Source organism: Odontesthes bonariensis, chromosome 23, assembly GCF_027942865.1.
Source record: "Odontesthes bonariensis isolate fOdoBon6 chromosome 23, fOdoBon6.hap1, whole genome shotgun sequence".
NCBI lineage: Eukaryota > Metazoa > Chordata > Actinopteri > Atheriniformes > Atherinopsidae > Odontesthes > Odontesthes bonariensis.
In genome coordinates this window covers 17,818,444-17,840,767 of record NC_134528.1, presented here as the reverse complement: position 1 = coordinate 17,840,767, position 22,324 = coordinate 17,818,444, and the positions used below count along the sequence as shown (strand labels likewise).

At 38.6% G+C, this 22,324-nt stretch overlaps 1 protein-coding gene across 4 annotated transcripts in view; it reads right to left on the bottom strand.

The window, feature by feature from the left end:
- Positions 1-1,607: 1,607 nt before the first annotated feature.
- LOC142374443 (voltage-gated potassium channel KCNC1-like) overlaps positions 1,608-22,324 on the bottom strand; it is a 54,155-nt gene continuing 33,438 nt past the window's right edge. For 2 of the 4 annotated variants that reach the window (XM_075458147.1, XM_075458148.1), the window contains one exon: positions 1,608-6,680. Coding sequence is in view for 3 of the 4 variants with exons in the window: in XM_075458148.1 (XP_075314263.1) it covers positions 6,667-6,680 (14 nt within the window). In the remaining variant the exon portion in view is untranslated. Of the gene's footprint in view, positions 15,861-22,324 lie in introns of all 4 variants that reach the window. The other 2 variants (XM_075458146.1, XM_075458145.1) reach the window with 2 other exon arrangements.

Genomic DNA, 22,324 nt, shown 5'->3' with positions numbered 1-22,324 from the left:
TAAGAAAAACAAATAAAAAAAAAGATGGTTGGATTCCTTTGAGATACAAAGGAATCCAATTTCCCAGCGCTGCCAGGATAAGAAAGGGCTTCTGTGTAACCCTTGTACGCCTGAGTTTTAGATTTCAAAGGTGCCACAAGCCAAGCCATTCTGACATTGTACAAGGAAAAGAACCAAATTATCAGTACTGATTTATGTGGTTTGTCATTAACCTGAAGCATACAGTCATGAAAATAAAGTTAGGGTGGAAAAAAAGGTGGGAAAATAAATATTATAATAAGATTAGTTTGTTTTAAATGTTGTTTTTAATGATGTTCAAAAACTGTCATATGATCAAATGAGTCATACATGACAAATCTACCAAAGCAGACGCTACTGTATATTACCACCAGAGGGGGATGATGTTTTGTGATGATGGAGAAAAAAAAATGAAAGAGTTCTGCCGACATTTCCTCACTGCTGCCGTCACTCAGGAAAAAAAGAAAAATACACTTCTAGACTGGGCTGATCTATTACATTGCCATCTGATCAAAGTTTGCTCTCAAAGGATCTCGTGGACTTCTGTCTAAATTTTCTTCTATTCCAATAAGCTCAAGAATATGCAGGCGACAGTGTGGACATCATTATTCAACGGTGACTATCAGATATGAGTTAAATTGGGCAAATGAGTATAAGGCGACAGGTGCTGCTTTATACTCCATAGCTTTTGTGCTGGTATGCAGAGCACTTATTGCATCCTGTGACTCCCATGAGATTGCTACCACAACAATCTCTACAAACCTGCTTAAAACAAATGGTGGGTAACCATAAGTAGAAGATAAATGACTTGTCAGACCACATTACTATTTCGAAACATGTCCTCCCTGCAATAGATTCTGGCAGGCATTCTCTTAAAAGGACAATTATTCTACTTAAGCACAGATGGTCTCTGACTCTTTTACTTTAACTGCAGTGTGAGTGTGTGTTGTTTTCATCCTTTTTTTTTTTTTTTAATCAGAGATTATCCTCCACGATTCACTTATGCAGTAAAAGAAATGAATTATTTTTTTTTGTCAACAAATGAAGACTTCTGATTTCACTTATTTTCCACAAATCCCAGTCACTAGATCCAAGAACAGGATGTAAGAAAGCAGCTCAGCTCCTGAGGACACCTTGACGTCCAGTGTCTGGGATGGTTATTCAGTTTAAGTTCCTTAAAACGAAACAGTGAAAACGGTGCTCAGATTACTTTGACACTGTAAAATATCACAACAGTTTACAGATGCCCCTAGAGTAATAGATTGAAATCATGTGACAGATGGTGTGTGTTTTAAGCTGGAAAATGGCTTATTGCAACAGTCCCTGACTAAAAACGACGCTTGTTGTGAAGGCTGGCATCGAAATAAAGCACGTTCTCAAACTTTCAGTCACATCTAATGTGACTGAAAGCCTTTTGTTTCTCGGAAGAATTTGGATTGTCACTGTGTCCTCACTTCGTGTTTGATTATATCAGTCGCTGTGTTGTTGTATCCTGACCCTGATGTGCTGAAGAAAAGACTTAACTTTGACCGCCTATACACAATATTATTTCTCAGAAATTAGAAACCTTAAACAAACTGACACCAAACTGAGTTCACTTTTTAATTTATTTGAATTTGATTTCAATGATTTTTAAGCAGTTTTAATGTCTCTGAAAAAGCATCTCATGACTGTTAATTAGTTGTTCATTCAAGCTGCTATGGAGATTGGTTCACATTAGATTGCATTGACATTCATACATTTTAAGTCTCAATAGTAGAAATATGTTCAATTATGACGCTTTATTGATATGTTTCTATTTTTTCTTCAAAATATAAAAAGATAGATCATGAACATTCCATTGAAATATACTTTATACAGTTCTTAATGAGTTGTCTTTGTGTACCAACATTTCAAAAATGAAATCCGACATAAATCACAACCAGATGCTCCAGTGACCACCTCTTTTCCTCATCCACTCTCCTACTAAGACCGCAGTACAATGGACCAGTACTTAAGTCTGTTTTATACAATTTGATGGCATGTAAAATGAATCTTTGGAATGCTTACGTGGATGCATGATGCATGAACATTAAATTATATGTATGCATGTGGGTTTTGTGGATTTTTAGTAGTTAAAATAAGAGTTAAAATAACATTTCCTATATTAAAAAAAATTATTTTGCATGTTATAATAGGGTTAAAACAACTCTGGTCTTATCGATTAGTAAAATAAAATATATTTTTGCGTGATTGCTAAGTAACTATGGAAAGCCATAAAGCCACTACACATGTGGATGCAATCATCTGAACTGATGACATCACGTCTGTGTCTCATGGAGCATACAATAAGTGTCTATCAGTGGCATTCATGGTGCAGATTGCATACAGTGTCCTCAGTGACATAACTTGAATAAATACATGTCAAACAGAAACAGGAATATTAAGAAAACGAAAACAGGATCCTGTCCAGGATGTGTCATCCAAGAACCACAGGATGCTTTCATAGTACCTGCAGAGGACATGTCATAACAATGACCTACACAAAAAAAAAAAAAAACATAAGTGGCACCTACTTATCATGTAAAGCAGTTTTGTTCTTTTGGTTGTGTGAGGTGTTTCTACAGAAAATCTCTAACATTTTCCTACAGATTGTAAACCTTTGAAAAATAAAACAGACTTAGCACTCTCGACATTGTAACTCATTCTGTTCAGCCTGTCTAAATCAAATGGCAGTATTATGCATTGGAAAAGGAAAGACATCTTTTTCAGCCTGGCGTTGGCAGAGCAGTCACAATGTAGAGAACAAAGACTTGGCAGACCGTATGGTGAAGAAGGTGGCAGAGTGGCAGAGAAAGACACTACATGGTCATAGAAACAAAAAAAAAAAGCTGGGTGACGCACAAAGTTTTTGCAGGTGTACTGATCAACTTTGAAGTTCTCCTAAACATCTCCGTGACCATCAAAGCCATGGTAGCCCAGTGCCTTCCAAATCGGGAACTGAAAACTGTGTTTTAAAAAGATACGGGACAAAAATAAAATCCCATGAAACATTTTTGCAAATAGACAAAAGTTCAAGACCCTGTAAAACCAGCACAGACTCAACAGAATTGTTGATTACCCTCTGTTGTCTATATCACACCGTTGAGTCTCACATTCTGGTGAGCCTCCAACTAAAATGTATTAGGAATGGACGGAGGACCATTCAGCTGCCTGAGCTGAGCCCTGAACCAGCAGGGCCTAAGACTCACTTAGAACACCTAGCCAAGGATGAGTTACTTGACGAGCCCTCAACAATGAAATTCTTTTGACTTTTTACGCTCTGATTATTACCCCCCCCTTGGTGGACACTGGTATTTCTCACCCTCTATTTCTCACTTTCTGACATCATTTTGGAAGCTCTGGGTCTCTTTGATTGGCGCTTACATGACTGTGTTGTGTGCTGCAATGAGCGAACCAGCGGGACGATTGTAACTCTACAGTAATTGATGGATGCAAAGACCTGACCATCTAAAAAACGAAGACAAGCTACCTCTACACACTCATGCTGACCACTGTGAGTGTGAGTAGTTTTCAGTTGCCTCTCCGAGGAAGACGTTTCTGCTCTACAACACGGCACAGTGTTTATAGTTATCAGGACGGGATTCATGACAAACAATGACAGGAGGCTAAGGGGAGATGTCAAGACTCTGTTCCCCCTTAAGAGATTATCAAGTCATAATGCATGCGTTTTTTTACACATCACTGTGAGGTGTTCACATTATCGTTGTCTATATACTAGAATTTATTATGTTAGAAAGAAAATAGCAAAACACCAACATCCACACACACTATCGGCACACCTGAGTCCTTAAAACCACACACAAACTTTGGAATGGCAGTCAGTTCCATGCAAACCTGAAATCTCTCTCAATTTTGCCAGTATGATATCGCTTATGGTCTTAGTGGTCTTCATTGGATGAGCCACACTTGTACTCCTGTATTCCTACTGCGGACGAGGGGAACAGAACTGCCTATCCATATGAAATCCTGCATATGAGGGGCATTTAAGACCCATAAGAATCTCTTAAACATCGAAGCTTTGAAGATACTTCCAGGACTCGAGGTTCTCCGTTTTACCTGCTACAATCATGTAACAACGCTTGTATTATTGCCAAAGAAAAAAAAAGAAGCAAACTACGAGCGCTAATTGAGCTGTTAAAGTTGTGGTATGGAGAGCTGTTGTTATAGAACGGCTGCTGCTTTTTGCTACGGAAGTTTGGCAAACAACTTAAGGAGGAAACGTGGACTTTGTGATTAACGACAACTAACATCCTTTGCACAGACGCTACAGGCAAAGTTTGTTGACTGAATACTTGGAAAATATCTTGCTTAATGCATTACAAAATAAAACTATGGCAGAGGTCATAAACACTGGAATGAGGAGTGTAGGGCAGTAGTAGCAGAGAGATTTCATCAAAACAAAACACAGTTCAGGGTGTACTTTGCAAACATACATGTTTCAATATTCACATTTTTTTACTTTTCAAAACAAAATATAGCTCTTCTCTTTCATTATAATCTTTTTTAAAACATTAATTGCATATAACATTTTTTAATTTATTTTATATATACTTTTTTTGTATCTCTAGCACCCTTGTCTTCAACTAAGGGCTTGCAGAAAAGACAGTCATGCAAAGTAGTCATGCTGGTAAACAAAGTTACAAAAATGCATTATCTTTTTTTTTTTTTTTTCCCATTTATCTCAGCATCCATCCTTTATCTTCCTCATGTCTGTTTAGGCAAGAGTCAGTCATTGCTCATAGTCTTTCCCAACGTGGGGTTAACAATATTGCACACCCCCTCATGAAGGAATATTTGCTTCCTTCCATGTTTTTCTTGGACTCCATTTCACAATAGAATATATTCTTTTCACGTTTGCATGAGTTTTTTTTTTTTTCTCCCTCTCTCAACCTTTCCTGATCAGGAACATCCTCCGAAGTAATGGAGAGTTGTAGGATCGTTTATCAAAATATAGATTTGTTCTCTTTGTACACATCCACACTTGCTCTACCCTTGGTCCGTTTCTTCCTATTTATCCCCTCTGTCCCTAAACTTCACCGTGACACCGACTTGCCAGTGAAGTAGCTGTTGGCAGCAAAAAGGGACAAGAGAGAGAAAGGCAGGGCAGTATGCATCTGGAGATTCTTGTGCCTAATTGGCAGTGTTGGCCTTTGTGTTAGGGGAAATATTTTCATTAGGTTGGTCCCATTTAAAAAATAATATACAGTACATCAGCTGATGCACAGTTTCAGATATACTGATGGCAGTCCTCGCAGTAGGGAGAAGGGGAGGTGGACATTTTTGTTGTAATTTAGGCAGGTTGATATCCCTCACCCGGCAGGGTGTTAGGAGTTGATTTGACTCCTTGAGGCAGTATTTACCCTCCTCATGGCTGCTTCAGTCAGGCATGGGGATAATACTTACATGTGCATATAGGCACAGGATTCCAGTGGCAGTTAAAAGGATTGAGGGACAATGGTCAGTACAAGCAAGAGTAAAAGCTCACCCTATATTAAATATTTCTCCTTATCTACTATACATTACATAAGGTCATTCAGCAAGGGCATGCTATAAGACCTTTGGTATCCCACACAGATTCTGGTGCAGGCCTGCACATCAGTACATGAGAGATAAAGAGCAGTCTTTTTCCACCATTTTGTGACAGGGACTGTTTCAGGCAAGTTTAAGTATACATACATGATTTGATTGGGCTGATGCTACATGTGCTTCATTTGTTCAGCTTCATAGTTGGTTCTGCTTTTGATGATCTCGGTTTCGGGTGAGGAGGGCAGTGTTTCAAACCGAAATAAGTTAATGGAAGACATAGGTTCAGTGGAAAACATACTATACAAGTGCTAAACTTCAACAAGGGACTATTGTAGGGTGCTGTGCATTTGTGATTGATCTCATATTTGTGCATTTCTTCTTTCCTTTGAATGAAGTGTTTTAATGAATAAGACCAATCCTTTGTCTCTCATGTACTCCCTCCATTCATGTTTTTTCTTCAGCAAAAAGGACCCCAAGAGGGAAATGACATCTAGAAGATCCCTTGAATGCATAAATTTCTCGCTCTTTGAACTGTTGATGGAGTTAGTCAAGTTATTTCCCAGCCAACAGATGCTACAGTATGTGAGCAGAGATGCTACATTGTTCATTCAGTCCAGTTGAAGACGAGCGTTGTTTTCAGAAACTCTTGGAGTTGCTCAGTTGTTCAGCACTGTCGACAGTGCCGAGTTGGTCAAGAAATGAGATGCCATTAATAATGATGTCAGAGAGATGTCATCTGGAATGTGTAATCAGGAGTCCTTTTCTCTCCGAAAGTGTGTCAGTGCAATGCTCAGTCATTTTGCAGAAAAAAAAAGGAGTGAAAAAAGGAGTCAGACAGTTGTCAAAAAGTGTGGTCAGAGTTCCAAGAGGCTGCTTTGGTAACGACGTGAGGAGCAGACCATGTGATTTTTGATTTACTTTTTTTTTTTTTTTTTTAATTGATGATTAACATCTGGTCTCTCTTGTCACCCCAAAGATCTCCTTTTAAACTGTCCATCCGTGACACGCCTGTCACTTATGTGGCTCCCGCCGCAATTTTGCTTACCGGTTACTGACTCCTCATAAGAGAGAAGGCGAATGCTAGAAACTTAACACTGCAAAGACAAAAACAGAAGCCCATTAATTATAAGTTCATTGACAGTACATGAAATGTAAAAAAATATATGTTGATTGAGACTTGTAACATTATGAGTAAGCACTTGTATCTAGATTGATTTATAAAAGTGCTCACCTGATGAAAACAAATCTTAATTTGAAATTTTTGTTTCAAAATAGTCAATTAACTGAATTTGCACAACACAATTCCATAATGTTACTGTCATTACTAGCAATAGTGAAATAATCAGGGATTCCCATTACCTGTAAACTGCAGGTTAACTGTGTCAGAATGAAGTACACAAACAACGATGACAACTAAAACATTCTCTATCATACAGATACGCACACATATAAGTTGGAACAGAGGCTCATTTGGAAAGACAAAATCAAGAAGTTGTAACTTTAAATATGGTGACAACATTATTGGAATCACAAACAACAGAATATATGAAACTGCCAGCCAACTGACCGGCGCCACACCAATTTCCACTGTACAGGAGTGAATTATTTCTCTAACATTTCAAAGTAAACCATAGCAGGTGATGGAGAGCTTGTGATTATGTTATCCACTAATATGTATGTGTTTGTATATGTGCAAACATTTTCATTTACATACAGTATGAAAAAAAAACACTTTTGACATATTGACTTATAAAAACATACTTGATGCCATTTGTGGACATTTTTACATTAAAAAAAAGCAGATAGTTGCACTTTATGAAGGAATGACTCAAATATGCAGTTCCAGAAGTGTTAACACCTATTCTAAAGCAGACATCATCTAAAATGTTTGTCAACAACAGGACATTGCCTTCAAATATGGAAAAAAAAGATGTACATCGATGATGTGCATTCACTGGGTGAATACACACTTGTGCTGTGGTGTCATCAGCAGACATCATCCCTCACTGCAGCTGTGTTAGCTCTTCCCTTGTGGTCTTCGTTTCACTCTTCCTCTGTCAAAGTCCACTGCATGTGTGGTGTTCATCATTTGTGCACCAGGCCAGTTGTTAAGTAAATGTTAAATGGGTAAATGGTAAGCATTGACATTGCATTTTATGAATAAATTAAAAGTAACACATTTAACAACTTATTTGTACATAAAATGGATTTAGATCAAATTTACAAGCTGTGTAAAAAGATTAGAGTTCCTTTTAAGAGCCAGGCTGTTAATATGTTTGTAGTTTTTGTTTTGTTCATTCCCACTAAGATCCCACTAAGACAAATCAAAGCCCCCACAGGCATCTAGTTGTGTTTTAAAATAGGAAGAGTAAACTTTGAAAAATATACATGTCAGAGAGGGGGGCCCTCCCCTCTCTGTTATTAATATTTCATAACAAAATAATGTTGCCAAAAGTTATTGTAGACCTGTTATTAAAAGACCTGTGAATGGCAAAAGTCTCCACTCATTGGTTGAATTCTCTCAACAAATGCTGAGAAGAGGCAAAGCAGCCGAGTTTCCCGCCAGATTACATGATTTATAATGTGCTAAAAGTTTATTAGGTGAATTTTGCACAACGAAGACCAAAAATGACTCTGTACCCGAGATTTAAAACCTTATTCTTTGTCCATGTAATCAGAAAATCATATGTATACATGCTTTTGTAGTTGCTTCTCTCACACACAGTCATCGTGCTTTGGTTTAACACCTAACAGCTAAATGACTGATGACATAAGGTGATCAGAAGTGTTAGGATAAACTTTTGATGTCGGTACTTATCTCAGCCTTATTATTGGCATTTACGTTTTTTTAAAAAACACATTGGCACTTGCAATATCAAATGCACAACTCTGAGTACCTGCATGCAATACTTTTAACTGAAAAAAAAAGCATGAATTCAGTCCACTTCTAATTCTCAATGGTTGTCATTTGGTCACGTGGAAGGGGAGGGCCATTCACTTTAGATCCAGTATAAGGCTTTTCAGCAACGACACCAATGTCAATGCAAACTCACTAGAAAACAGATTTTCATTTTACATCTACATTCCTTGTGTTGTGGCTTTGTTTGGTGTTTATTAGTGTTAAATCATCAGCCTCATCAATGAAAACTTTTGCATTAGATGTGTGGTCAAAAGCCTGATGATGCCGCATGTTGTCTGCAGATTGTGGCAGCTAGTGCATGTTAAAGGCTCCAATGGTCATTTCCAGAAAGTGCAAATGTGCCATGTTCAATTTGAGAGAGCGCAGCGATGTCAATCATGGTGTAAGCTGTCAACTATAGAGAAGTACTCTGAGGGAAACATGAAATGAGACGCATTATTCTGGTTCTTCCTGGTGAGTTTCTCTGAGCAATGCATTTCACAACATGGGAATTGTTTTACTGAAGAACGCTCATAATCATAATAACCATCTTAAAGAGACGGTTAGATGTCTGCATTTCTTTTCGCCTAAAAGCTGCACTTTCATATGTGTATTTTCAGGACACATTAGCAACAGCTGTCCATTTATGTAGTCATATTGTGTATTTACCCCATGTATGGCTAGTTCTTAACCAAAGGTACAACACAGGACTAGGAACTCACTTGGATCGTTGGATTGTTCTTAGTCATCATTAGTGATCATAACAACTGACCTTACATAGTAAAAATAAACATATGAAGAAAATGAGACTGTAAAATAATGTTGATTAACAAACAAATATAATGGCAGCTTGTAAAGGTTCTGTTTCCAACCCTTGGTGTGAACATACATATTAGATCAGGTTATGAAAGTGGTTATTAAAACTTCTCTACAACACTCACAAACTATACATGGATAGGTTAATTTCATATGACTTTAATGTATTCACATGTGTAGATACAGATATGTACACATTCATTAATTACCACTGACCTATTAAGCTTCAAAGTTTTAGCTAGTTGAATCTAGCATGTGCATCTTAAATTGAGTGCCTCATAGAGGCACTTAAAATAAATGCCTATTTTCTTCACTTCATCAATGTTTGCTTTAGAGTGTGATAAGTATGCATATTGGCCACAATTATGTGATCTAACACTTATTAAGTTGAAGATAACTCACACTTAAAACATCCATCAGATTAATTTTTGGACAACACAAAGGAAATAGGGAACAGTAATTCTATGATGATAATGTCAACTGAAAGCTGCGTGTGTGACTGTATGAATCTTGTATTCCATTATTTCGTCGTTTAATTAAAGAAAAACATTTGACCACTTTCCTCGACTACCGACAAAGTGCCACGTAAGTCAAATAATCTGTAAAATGTAACATCCACATTGGGGAGTCATTTTGTGATTATTTACTATGTGTCTGTGCTTAAAGGGTTTAATGATAATTTGAGCAGTGAGAGAAGTGACGCTGGCAAAAGTTGCAAACTACACTTCAACTTTGCACAGGTGGACTCTGATTAGCTTTGACAACTTAGCCCTGCCCAATCTCTGGATGTTGTAGGGCTGTCTTGGTTGACACGCCTCTGCAGCATCGCGTGGACATCGGGGGCAGTGCCTCTGGACTGGCAGATCGGGGTGGTGGTCCCCCTCTTTAAAAAGGGGGACCGGAGGGTGTGTTCCAACTATAGGGGGATCACAGTCCTCAGCCTCCCTGGTAAGGTCTTTTCGGGGGTACTGGAGAGGAGGATCCGCCGGATAGTCGAATCTCGGATTCAGGAGGTGCAGTGTGGTTTTCGTCCTGGCCGTGGAACAGTGGACCAGCTCTATACCCTCCGCAGAATCCTGGAGGGAGCATGGGAGTTCGCCCAACCGGTCTAAATGTGTTTTGTGGACTTGGAGAAGGCGTTCGACCGTGTCCCTCGGGTGCTCCGGGAGTATGGAGTGCCGGACTCCTTGATATGGGCTGTTCGGTCTCTGTATGACCGGTGTCAGAGTTTGGTCCGCATTGCCGGCAGTAAGTCGGACATGTTTCCTGTGAGGGTTGGACTCCGTCAGGGCTGCCCTTTGTCACCGATTCTGTTCATAATTTTTATGGACAGAATTTCTAGGCGCAGCTAGGGCGTTGAGGGGGTCCGGTTTGGCGACCTCAGAATCGGGTCTCTGCTTTTTGCGGACGATTTGGTTCTGTTGGCGTCGTCAGGCCGTGACCTCCAGCTCTCACTGGAGCGGTTTGCAGCCGAGTGTGAAGCGGCTGGGATGACCATCAGCACCTCCAAGTCTGTGACCATGGTCTTCGGCCGGAAAAGGGTGGAATGCTCTCTCCGGGTCGGGAATGAGATCCTTCCCCAAGTGGAGGAGTTCAAGTATCTCGGGGTCTTGTTCACGAGTGAGGGACGAATGGAACAGGAGATTGACAGACGGATCGGTGCGGCGTCTGCAGTGATAAGGGCTCTGCACCGGCCCGTCGTGGTGAAGAAGGAGCTGAGCCAGAAGGCGAAGCTCTCGATTTACCGGTCAATCTATGTTCCTACCCTCACGTATGGTCACGAGCTGTGGGTAGTGACCGAAAGAACGAGATCGCGAATACAAGCGGCCGAAATGAGTTTCCTCCGCAGGGTGTCTGGGCTCTCCCTTAGAGATAGGGTGAGAAGCTCGGTCATCCGGGAGGGGCTCGGAGTAGAACCGCTGCTCCTCCGCATCGAGAGGAGTCAGATGAGGTGGCTCGGGCATCTGGTGAGAACGCCTCCTGGACGCCTCCCCGGTGAGGTGTTCCGGGCCCGTCCCACTGGGAGGAGGCCCCGGGGAAGACCCAGGACACGTTGGAGAGACTATGTTTCTCGGCTGGCCTGGGAACGCCTCGGGGTCCCCCAAGAAGAGCTGGAGGAAGTGGCCGGGGACAGGGACGTCTGGGTCTCTTTGCTTAAGCTGCTGCCCCCGCGACCCGATCCCCGGACCAGCGGAAGATAATGGATGGATGGATGGATGGAACTTAGCCCCGCCCAATCGATGTACAGAACGTCCCGCGAGTTTCGCTCATTATATGTTCACAAAAGATTTGTCCAGGGTCAAAATCAATTGAAAAACCCACTATCCAAGAGTTTTACTAGCTATAATTCTACAAGTTTGGTTTTGACGTACATCAAGGAGTTACAAAACTGCCGTGAATCACTTGAGAAACAAACCTCTGCATGCTGTTTCAGATATTTTCAGACAACATTGAAATACTGTTTTGTTTGTCTTTTACATGAAAATGACACAACACTGAGTGTGACAACTTTGGTCTGAAGATATGTGCGATGGGCTTCAAAAACCTGTTTCGGACGAAGCCCGCCAAGCATGACTTCTTACAGTGACAAAATCTATCCTAAACAGGACCATCAACAAGAGATTCAAGCAAACATTAAAGTGATGTCATAACTTTTATCTAAAAACTGCATATCTAAGTTCTCAAGGTAAAGCGTCTGGAAGCACATGGATTTTTGACCAAAATTTAAATCTGGACCATAAATTATGACAATAAGACTTTCAGGACTCTAAACAAGCATGGAAATACTCTACCTGCATAACTTGGTCCACAAGTTCTATCAGCTCAATCTCTATCTTATTACGTTTCTGTCAATTAAGGTTCTTACAGCTACAATGTCATGTTCTTTAACCCCTTCAGATCCTGCGTCCATTGGAATGGACATGACATATTTCTGTCTCTAAACCAATAAATACTCTGTAATTTAATGATGCCAGCAGTGCATGTTACTGACTGGATCCTGATTTTCCAATCACAATAATTTCATGACATTGAGCTCTGAGAGAGTGACAGACATCAGACAAGACGAGCATGGCTGAGCGACTGCAGAGAGGGAGTGTCCATTTTCAATCAAAAATATCAATTTATGTTCAATTTATCACTTGTAACAGTTACAAGTGATAATATTTTAAATTATTTTGAATATATATCATATCATTAATTCATAGGATTTTTTCAAAGTCTGATGTCCATTGTAATGGACAGGAGTTGGGCGGGTTCAGCTTACACTCAAATGTTTAGTGTCAGTATATAAAGAAACAACATACCTGTAAGTTTTTCATTTTTCATACAGTTTACTATGGGAAAAACAGATTTTTCAGGTAATTTTATCTGCAGTCACACATCTATTGTGATCCTGTGCATGTTCAGATTGCTTTATTTCTGTATCTTCTTGCAGGCTCCGGGTTTTAGTGGTGATGACCTCACTGCTGTTCCCTGCCCACTCTGTGATACACCATCAAGTTCATGTGCATGTTAAAAACTGTACACAGACTCAAAACCATGCAAACATCCAGTTCCAGATGTTTAGGTCATACCTGATTGGTGACTATGTGGAAAAACTCAGTATTATTTTCCTTTTGTTTTTATGACATTTTACGCCCATTTTGTTGTGGCGTCCATTGGAATGGACATGAAAAAATACTATTAAAAACATGAGATATCAAAAATGTGTTTTTTGCACTTTGTTTTTATGTTGGAGAGGAGTCAGAATCAGTTTGAATTTTTTTTTTTTTGCTCAGCCAAAAAAATGCAGGTCTGAAGGGGTTAAGTGTACAGAAAAGTCATTTCTTACAATGAAATACATATTACCAGTAAAAATGAAGAAAAATATAAAACTTTTACAAAACTTAATCCATCAAAATTGGCAACCACAACATCAAAATGGAGTACAAAGGCTTGAAAATAAAAACTATAATAGAATATTTAAAAACAATTTAAAAAAAAAAACAACAAGACAGATGGTTCATGTTAGGTTCATGCATTTTTGTTAGGTTAAAATATATATCTGTATATCTACATATGTGTGTGCACAGTATGTTTTCCTGCATAAAAGTAATATTGCACGTTTATTGCATATGTGAATGTGACATTGTTATAATCTTTTTTTTTGCGCTATTGTTAACATAAGCTCGATGTATATGTAAAAGATGAGACTTCCGACTAAAGTAAACTCATTTACTAAATAACAAAAGCTACTTGCCCCAGATTTTTTGTGATTTAATATCTAATTGTAGTCGGCAGGAGGTAAAAATTTTTTTAAAAACGACAGTGATGAGGTGAAACGAGTATGAGCCAACGCTAAAGAGGCATGTTTACGCGTTCTCGTGTGTTCAGTCTATTCTTGTTTCGGAATATAATCTGTATTTTATGCAAACATGCAAAATTTAAAGGTTAGTAATTAATACTGATTGTTAATAAACTTTATGCAGTAACTTTACGTTATTAACTTTATTTGAGTTAGTAAACTCAAACTTTATGGTTAATTATAGTCGATCCATATTTGATGTAGGGGCTACAGTGGTGTAGTGGTCGCCTCACAGCAAGAAGGTTCCAGGTTCAACTCCCGGCCTTTCTGTGTGGAGTTTGCATGTTCTTCCTGTGTATGCGTGGGTTCTCTCAGGGTACTCCGGCTTCCTCCCTCTGTCCAAAAACATGCAAGTTAGGTTAATTGGTGTCTCTAAAAATTGTGTGTGAGTGTGTGTGTGGTTGTTTGTCTCGTTTGTCTCTGTGTGGCCCTGTGATGGACTGGTGACCTGTCCAGCTGCCACCCGACAGTTGGATTAAGCGGGTATAGAAAATGGATGGATATTTGAGATTGTTTGTACTTGTTTCTTAAAGTTGCTTTTGGAGTAGCTTTCTAAATAGATTGCACTTAGTTTTCTTCAAGAAGAATAAAATAAAACATTGTACTAAAAGTACATATTTCATTTATATGGCTGTGCTGATATAAATGAAGGCCCACTCATTAATTTATTATTATCAAAGACGTAACTTATTGTATGAAAACCAAACTGGGTATGTCATTTTTTTTGTTTTGTTTTGCTTTTTTTGACAAAGGCTATTTAGAAAAAAAAGGAGAAAAAGAAACTTCACTTCTTTAAAACTAAAAAAGTTGTAAATTCACATTGAGTTAAGAGTATTTTAGGTAAATCCTTAATTTGTGGGTACAAGGTACAACTATCCTATCATGTACAGCTGTACCACGAATCTTATTTGAATAAATATAATAAGTATTTTCTTGATATCTGTCCATTTTGCTGCAGTTCCAGATGCTCAAAAGCCATCAAGTTTTCTAAATTAGCCTGTTGGTGTGCTGTGACCCTACCTACAGTTTATGATAATGGATCTTCAGATTCTGAAAGCTCATGATATTATGGTGATTCTAAAGTATTTATTTGTGGCTAAACCTGAATGCAAAGTACGAGGTTACTTCTTTAATTTCGGAGAATACTTGAAGTGTTACTAGTACATGTCAACTTCAATCTCAGAAATCTTCTCAGATTTTATCCTGCTTTTCTCTATAACTCCATGCTATTTATTTTTATCCACAATAATGCCATAAATATAAGCAAATCGAACTGTATTAGATGCTGCAACGAGCTAGCAGCTACCCCCCTCCTGGAGTGACTGAAAAGACCTTTAACTGTACGATGGAGGTTAACACTTGCATTTATGGGATCAGATCAGCAAAATAATAGTGGAGAACATTCTATTCTTTTCTTTTTCACTATGGCTTATGTTTTGTTCTTTGAGCCCCGGACATTGTTTGGCTGTGTTGTTCAAAATATCCACATAAAGTGTCCAGTTATGACATGATGTTGAGCTAATACTGTGGTCTACAGAAGCTGAGGGTTTACCAATACGACATCTACTCTGTTCTTACATTAATAGTCACAAAAGACAGAATGTTCAAACCTGTTCAGCATCAATCTAATCTGTGGATTACGTCTTGTCTTTGGCTAAATGAACTAAAATATCTTGTTTGACGGTCATTTCTCTAGAGAGATGTGAGCTTAGTTTAGTTTGGTCCAGAACACACAAAAATGAATGTCTACTTACACATCCAGGTTTTAAAATGTACATGTCCTCATAGGTTTTTCTTAACCCGTGACACCATTTCATAGCTAACCAATTCAATAGTTTTAACATTTCTTCTAACAATTTTAAGTTATTATACGGTTAAAGCTACATTTTGTACTTTAACCCTTCTGCATGCATGCATCACAAACTGTTGAATTCAAGTTCATTTAATATTATTGCTATCGTACTTGCACGGTGTATAATGCAAATGGGGGCTTAGGTTTGATCAGTCCATAGCTAATCCAATGCATTTCTTTATCATCCAATCGTGTGCATCCTTTCTGCTACAAAATGGAAGGGATGGGGGAACGACAGCGGCGCAGTTGTCCCGGGGTCTCATAGGTCTCAAAGGGTGGACTAGTGATAGGTGCAAGCCGCAGTGATGACCCAGCCATTCCGGATATGTTATTCAGACTGCGAGATTTCTCGTAGCCCGTTGCTTTAAGAAAATAATTTGAACCATCATCCATTTCATTAGATCATATCATGTCATTATTATTATTATTATTATTATTTTTATATATATATATATATATATATAGTTTGATATATGTGTACGAAATAAATAGAAATCATAGGTGAAATGATTGGGCACATTAAGAGAAGTTTTCCATATTCAGATGTTTTTTTTTGGGGGGAGGGGTTTATGAGGGTTACATAGTTTTAAAGCATGAAATTTAAGATGACATAAAAGGATATCAAAACGAGAAGAAGCACACAAGTGAAGAGAAAAGAAATTGAGGATAAATTGAAAACGTTATCAAAGCATAAAGACATATAAAGGACACACAAGGGCAGACAGAGACAAGACAGACAAGACAAAACAAGAAAATGCGAGTTATGATACGTCTTTTTTTTCCCCCAAATACATAAAGCAAGATTTTTTTTTAGATATTAAGAAAATGAACACCAATTATAGGCCCGTTGCATAAATCACCCAACATTTCATCAAGTGAAAAAAAAGTAGCTGATGTTGAGGTGCTTTAGACAACCATTTGGCCAATAGTACAAAGCTGAACACAAACACACAGTGGCAAATACGCAGATATCACTGATACAGTGTACTAGTTGACCACATGAAGTTTCAAAAGGAAAACCTTATTAAAAAAAAAAAAAAAACACTAACAAATTTAAATGGGATAGTCAGTTGTCTTGCATTATGCATCACTAACTGCTCACTTAGCATTTGCTTTTGACTTCCATAAACTTCAGATGGCCAACACGAAAATGCTCTCGCTGCAACTTTAAAAAACATTTCCTCTCTACCGGTAATCGCAGCCTGCACTGAGGTCAGTTTCTTTTTCTGGTTACAGTGGGAAATGACACACGAGAAGAAAGAGTGATTAACGACTGAATCCAGCTGCGCAAGTGACTTTGAAAAGTAATATGTAAATTCTAGCACTGCTCAAGGTGTGTTTACAACTTATCAAATCGCACGTTGGACCTTTGTGTCCTTTCCCGCTGTATTTTAGGTGTGAAACACAGCATGCAGATGTTGAGTTCTCCCTGTAGGAGGCCACCACAGAGGAGGTAGAGCTGTGCTGACGGCGTGTTGTTGCATCAGGTGAAGTGAAAAACACCATTGGTAGGTAACAGTTATCTACCAATGATTGGTTAACTGACATGTGATGGTTGGAGATTTACAGTTACAATATGAATGTTTTATTTGCTGAAAATGCAAGTCATTAAATTGCAGTAAAACTGTGACACTAACAGACAGACATAAAACCTCCAACCATCGCATGGCCACAGTCTGACAACAAGGAACACCCATTGATATGACGCCCTTTGTGCCTTCCTGTTGAAACGAAAAAATAGTTGGGCAATATTGGGTTGCACAGTGGCCAGCTCTGTGATCATAGACTACCGGGTACGCATCATTTTAGCCAACCATAAATAAAAGTTCTTTTTTTACTCTGACTGGCTTGGGCACTCTAGCTGGATGGTAACTCTGTAAAATATTGATGATGCATCTTCACTGGGCTTCTAAGGCTTAAAGTCATACAAGATCTCCAAAAGGCTCTTCGCCAAAATCTGTGGTGCTGCATTATTGTCAAGCTCATACTCTTCAAACATTTCAAAGCAAACTCTCAAGCTGTGTCACATGGCAGTCGTAAAAAACGAGTGAAAGACGAGTACAACATATATTGAGAAACCTCAACTGCTTTTACTGTTGAGTCAAAGCAATACTTGCTAGTGTATGCAGACAAAAAAAAGCTCTGTGTTTGGTGATCTTACCTGACAAACCCTTCATCTGACTTTAGACTGATGCTCAACATTTTCATTGTTAAGATTTTAAACCCTCCTTGTGATACTGAATTTTGAATGATGTCACATGTTATCTAGCATACTTATTTCTAATTCATATCCACCTTACAGCTAACTGCTCACTCTGTGACACGTGCCTTAGCTGTATCAAGTTTCCCCCCGTGCAAAGTGCTGATGCGCCACGGTAAAAGCATCTGACTGATGAAAGGTGGGGTGGCTTTTACTGTTAGGCAGCTACAAGAGATTAAACGTGTGTGTGTGTGGGTTTCACTGACTGTCTAACTATAAAACAATAGAGGAATAGTTAGTATTTCATGAACAGATTGTACATCTCCAGCTATTCATCGACAGGAACTGAAATGTGAGTTAAATTTAACTAAATGTGTAACTAGTAAACAACAAACTACAATGTACCTTATGAGATTGTTTCATTCGAAAGCTGCAGAGTTTTCTGAATTATTTATTGCCTGTCTTGTTCCTGCCATAAAACTAACCACTATGCTGTGGTAATGACCTGGCCATAACTTCAGATATTATGCCATACTATGAATAGTAAGCTCAATTTTAAACAACTGCTTTATCTGCATGCACCCCTTTTAAACAATGAATGCCTAAAAGAATCAACATGTTCAAGATGGGAGTTTGTAAAAAACACAAATGTGGAAGCTTAGATATGAAGTAAGAATAAAGGCAGATTTTAGTTTTAACTCCACTCTTAAATTCCCATATTTTCTTGCTGATCAACCAAAATCTGCATGCAGCGTGCCAAATGTGAGTGAAAGAAAGAGAGGAAGAATGCACACTGTTCATGTGATGAAAACTACTGAGAGCATCGTTTCATATATACTAAGATCTTCATCTGAACTGAGACCAGTCTAGCGAAGGTAACGGTGGTCATGCTTAATTAAACTGTTTAGTTTCTGCTTTAAAGAAAAACAACTTTATTTCTAAACCTTGGCGCTACTTTCCCATGTTTTAGAGTCTAAATGATTAATAGGGACAACAATGTTTGGCATTGAGTCGATATCGAGTGAGTATGCTATAACTAGGCAGTGTAATCCAAAGAGCAGCAGTCCCTGTCAAAGTGAGGCTTCGTTTTTTGTTTTTTTTTGCAGTTATTCTGCAATGCTTTTGTGCCCCAATGCGAAGTCAGCAAAAATAATTCAAACAAATAAAAGTTTCTCCAAACTGTCTATTGCAGATATAGGAGAGGAAATCTGTCTCTACCCTTTTAACTGTATTTTACGTCAGCAATATATGTTTTGGGTTCAGCATTTATTCTCCTATTGACTGGCAGTAGTCATCCTGATGAAAATGTTCACCGCAAAGATAAGTGCATGGCTCAGTAAATGGACAGGGGTCGTAGTGCCACTATGGCTGCTGCAACTTGAGCATTTCCCAGTCTACCCTGAAGGTAGTTGGTGAAAGCTTTGTCTTTAAGATAATAGTGAGCTATGCTTCCTGTAATCCAACTGTGTAAGTCAACTCCTTCGCAGAGCTCTCACTCACGTTTACACTTTCAATACTCACCTCCCTCGAGATTTCAGAGCGTGACTTCTGCCTGAGCAAAACACGCGTTGCGTCACACACAAATCTATCTCTGCAGGAAACCTACCCATAACACTGTCATAGTCTTATAATACCAGCCTGAGTCTATCAGCTTCTTCACTGCGACATGGAATTTTGCTTTTTTTTGGATCACACTGGAGTTGTTTACTGATTTGTGTCCCCACTCAAAACTGGAGCAATTACATACATTTTCATTTTCACACAATCAGACCCTAAAAGATGGAAAAACAAACGCTTGAAAATAACCAAATTTGGTGTGATAAAGATACCTTTAAGTGGTCTTTTTAATACAAATTTAGAGGATTTGGAATATTTACAAAATCCAAATATCAGTAAAATATCAATAAAGAGAGACAAAAAAAAGTTCTCATCTAATGATTACGCAAAAGGTGACAGCGATGGAGAACATTGAGGATAAGGCTATATGATTCTGATGATCATCTGCTTAGCAGCCAAATTCTGAATATTAGTTGCTTTTGCTGATGTATGCATGTATTTCTTTGTAAAATCCAAAAAAAACAATATGACATTTTTCAGAAATGTCATATTGACCATAAAAGACCATAAAAATGCATATAAAGTTGAGCATGTCTCAGCCACTGCAGGTTGTCATAGTCTGCTCTCCTCCTCTCTAGGCTATCTTGTGTATTTACAACAACACCAACAGGGGATTAGTGCCCTGGGATTCTCTGTCAGGGGAAATGGTGAGTCTGCCTGTCATTGTATTCTGTGATGATATCATTTCTGTCCAAAGTCACACTTAATTTACACTATGGAGGGAGTGCGTACCTACCTAGAGTCAGACTTTAGTTACACTTGCACTGCAGTGACGGCCTGGGGATGGGATGGAAAATGAGTGTTAATCACAGAAGGAGAAGGTTATGTGGAGGGAAGACACAGAGGAAGAGAGAAGGAGCTGCAAATATTGTGGCCAGATTGTTTACCAAGGAAAGATGTACTGTATACATGTAGGAAACAGGAAAATACATAACCATATATGAACCTCACATATGTCCTGTAATGTCACAAGGGTGTGTTCCCCGCAGATTCACAGGCCTTGCTGACTGTTCAGATTCTATTCTTAGAATGGCCACATACTGTATCACTCTCAATTGCCTGTTGAAGATGGTTTGATCTCCTATAACCCATAATTACATGTATATATCTCTTCATAGCCATTACTGAGGACACAGTGTGCATACAGTATATACAGTGCCTGACATCTTTTCTGGAGAAACTAGATGACATGTAACTGTGTCCTGCTTCCTCTTGGTAGCAGTATGTGGGTCACACAGACCTGTAGAGTATGCATCAGCTTGTATAATTAAAGCTCAAATCCACTTAATATTTCATAACTTCTCTTAATTATATCACACATGTGAATATTAATTACATGTGCATCCATATGCACTGTACATATACATGGATTGGCACTCATTACTTCTTCTTCAGGGTAAAAATCTGGCTCGGACTGAATATTTGCATGTTGTGATGAGACAGAAGACACACACAGGTACTGTTATACACAACAGATCATGCAGGGCAATGTAGAGGTCTTATATTCTGTGTAGAACAAAAAGAGAACAAACACAGGACTGGCAAGTGGTACCACATAAGACACGTGTTCACGTGAACTGCTTTCTACAAGAAAACTTGTAGGAGTTCATTTTAGTGGCAACAGTTTGTTGGAGCTCATTATAGTAGTTATAAAATGTCTACAACAAAAATTGACTGCAGTGAAGTGCAAGAGCACGAGCAGAAACAACAGATACCGTGTGTTATGAAAAATATGCCTTGCAAATGATTTTTATCAAAAGTCGGTCCGAATTAGTTCTAGAATTCTGAATAGAAAACAATACAGGTGGGGTGAAATGTGGATGAGCAACTATTTTTTGGTGTTTGTTGAAACAAGCACCACTTTCTGTGTGGTGGGAGTTAACAGATAAAGCATTTCTTATTCCTACTCTATGAAAAAAAAAAGTTTTTCATAATATGGGTTTAGCTATATTTATTATTACATTTTTTGGTCAAACATGTCCTTGAGATGATGTCCTTACCCAGTGAGATTTGCACCACTGTTGTATTATTTGTTGGCAGTTTTCTTTGTCGTTCCGAATAAAAGATAGAAGTCAACAGAGGACTGATAAAACTTACAGGAGAACACAGGAAGAACACAGGGGAAGTCAAAGCACAAAACAACAAAACACAGTTGTACAAAGCTCAGAGACATTAAAAAGAAATAGACCACAACCACAAACAACAGCAACAAAATTGTAATTCCAAATAAATGTAACTTAATCCTACACAGGCTAAAAACAATAACACATCCACACAAGAACACACAAAATACAAATTTGAACAAAATGACTGAGAAATACTCCAAAGAAATACAAAAATACACACTATGTTAGAAACCACACAAAAAATAAGCACATAAAACAAAAAAAAACTAAACTAAATGAAAACATAACTTGTACACATACAGTTAGTAGAGAGAGTTGAGAAGAACAGAGAAAGAGACAAAGAAGTAGAGCCTGAACTCAACATGACCAAGGTCCTTGACGAAGGTCTGAAGGAGTGATTTGAGTGTGCAATCAAAGAGAGGCGATTGACCGTTTGACCTTTGTGAGCCATGCATAAAGCACTGGGTGCACAGGAAGTCAAATGGCCAGCAATCACAAGGAGGACACCGAGAAGCTGAGAATATAAGTTGGCAAAGACATCTTGCGCATAGATCTACCAAATAAATCACAAAAGAAGCTCACAAGAAGGAGTCTTGAAAGGCATGAGAATCCCTCTTTAAAAACACCAAGGAGAATATGTATTGTCAGCAGAGACTGTCGACTTGTTTTTGTTTTTTGTTGGTTCTTTTCTTTCTTGATATTTACAGCTTCTCTTAAATCACAGATTTCGTAGATTGCAAATCATCAAGTTTTAAAGGCCATAAATCCGACTATATGTGCCCGTGGTTCTATTTTTACTATTCCTGGACAGGTCACTTGTCTATCAAGGGGCTGTATGCACATGACCTTGTTACCTAATGCTGGGAGAATCGGGTTTCAGAGA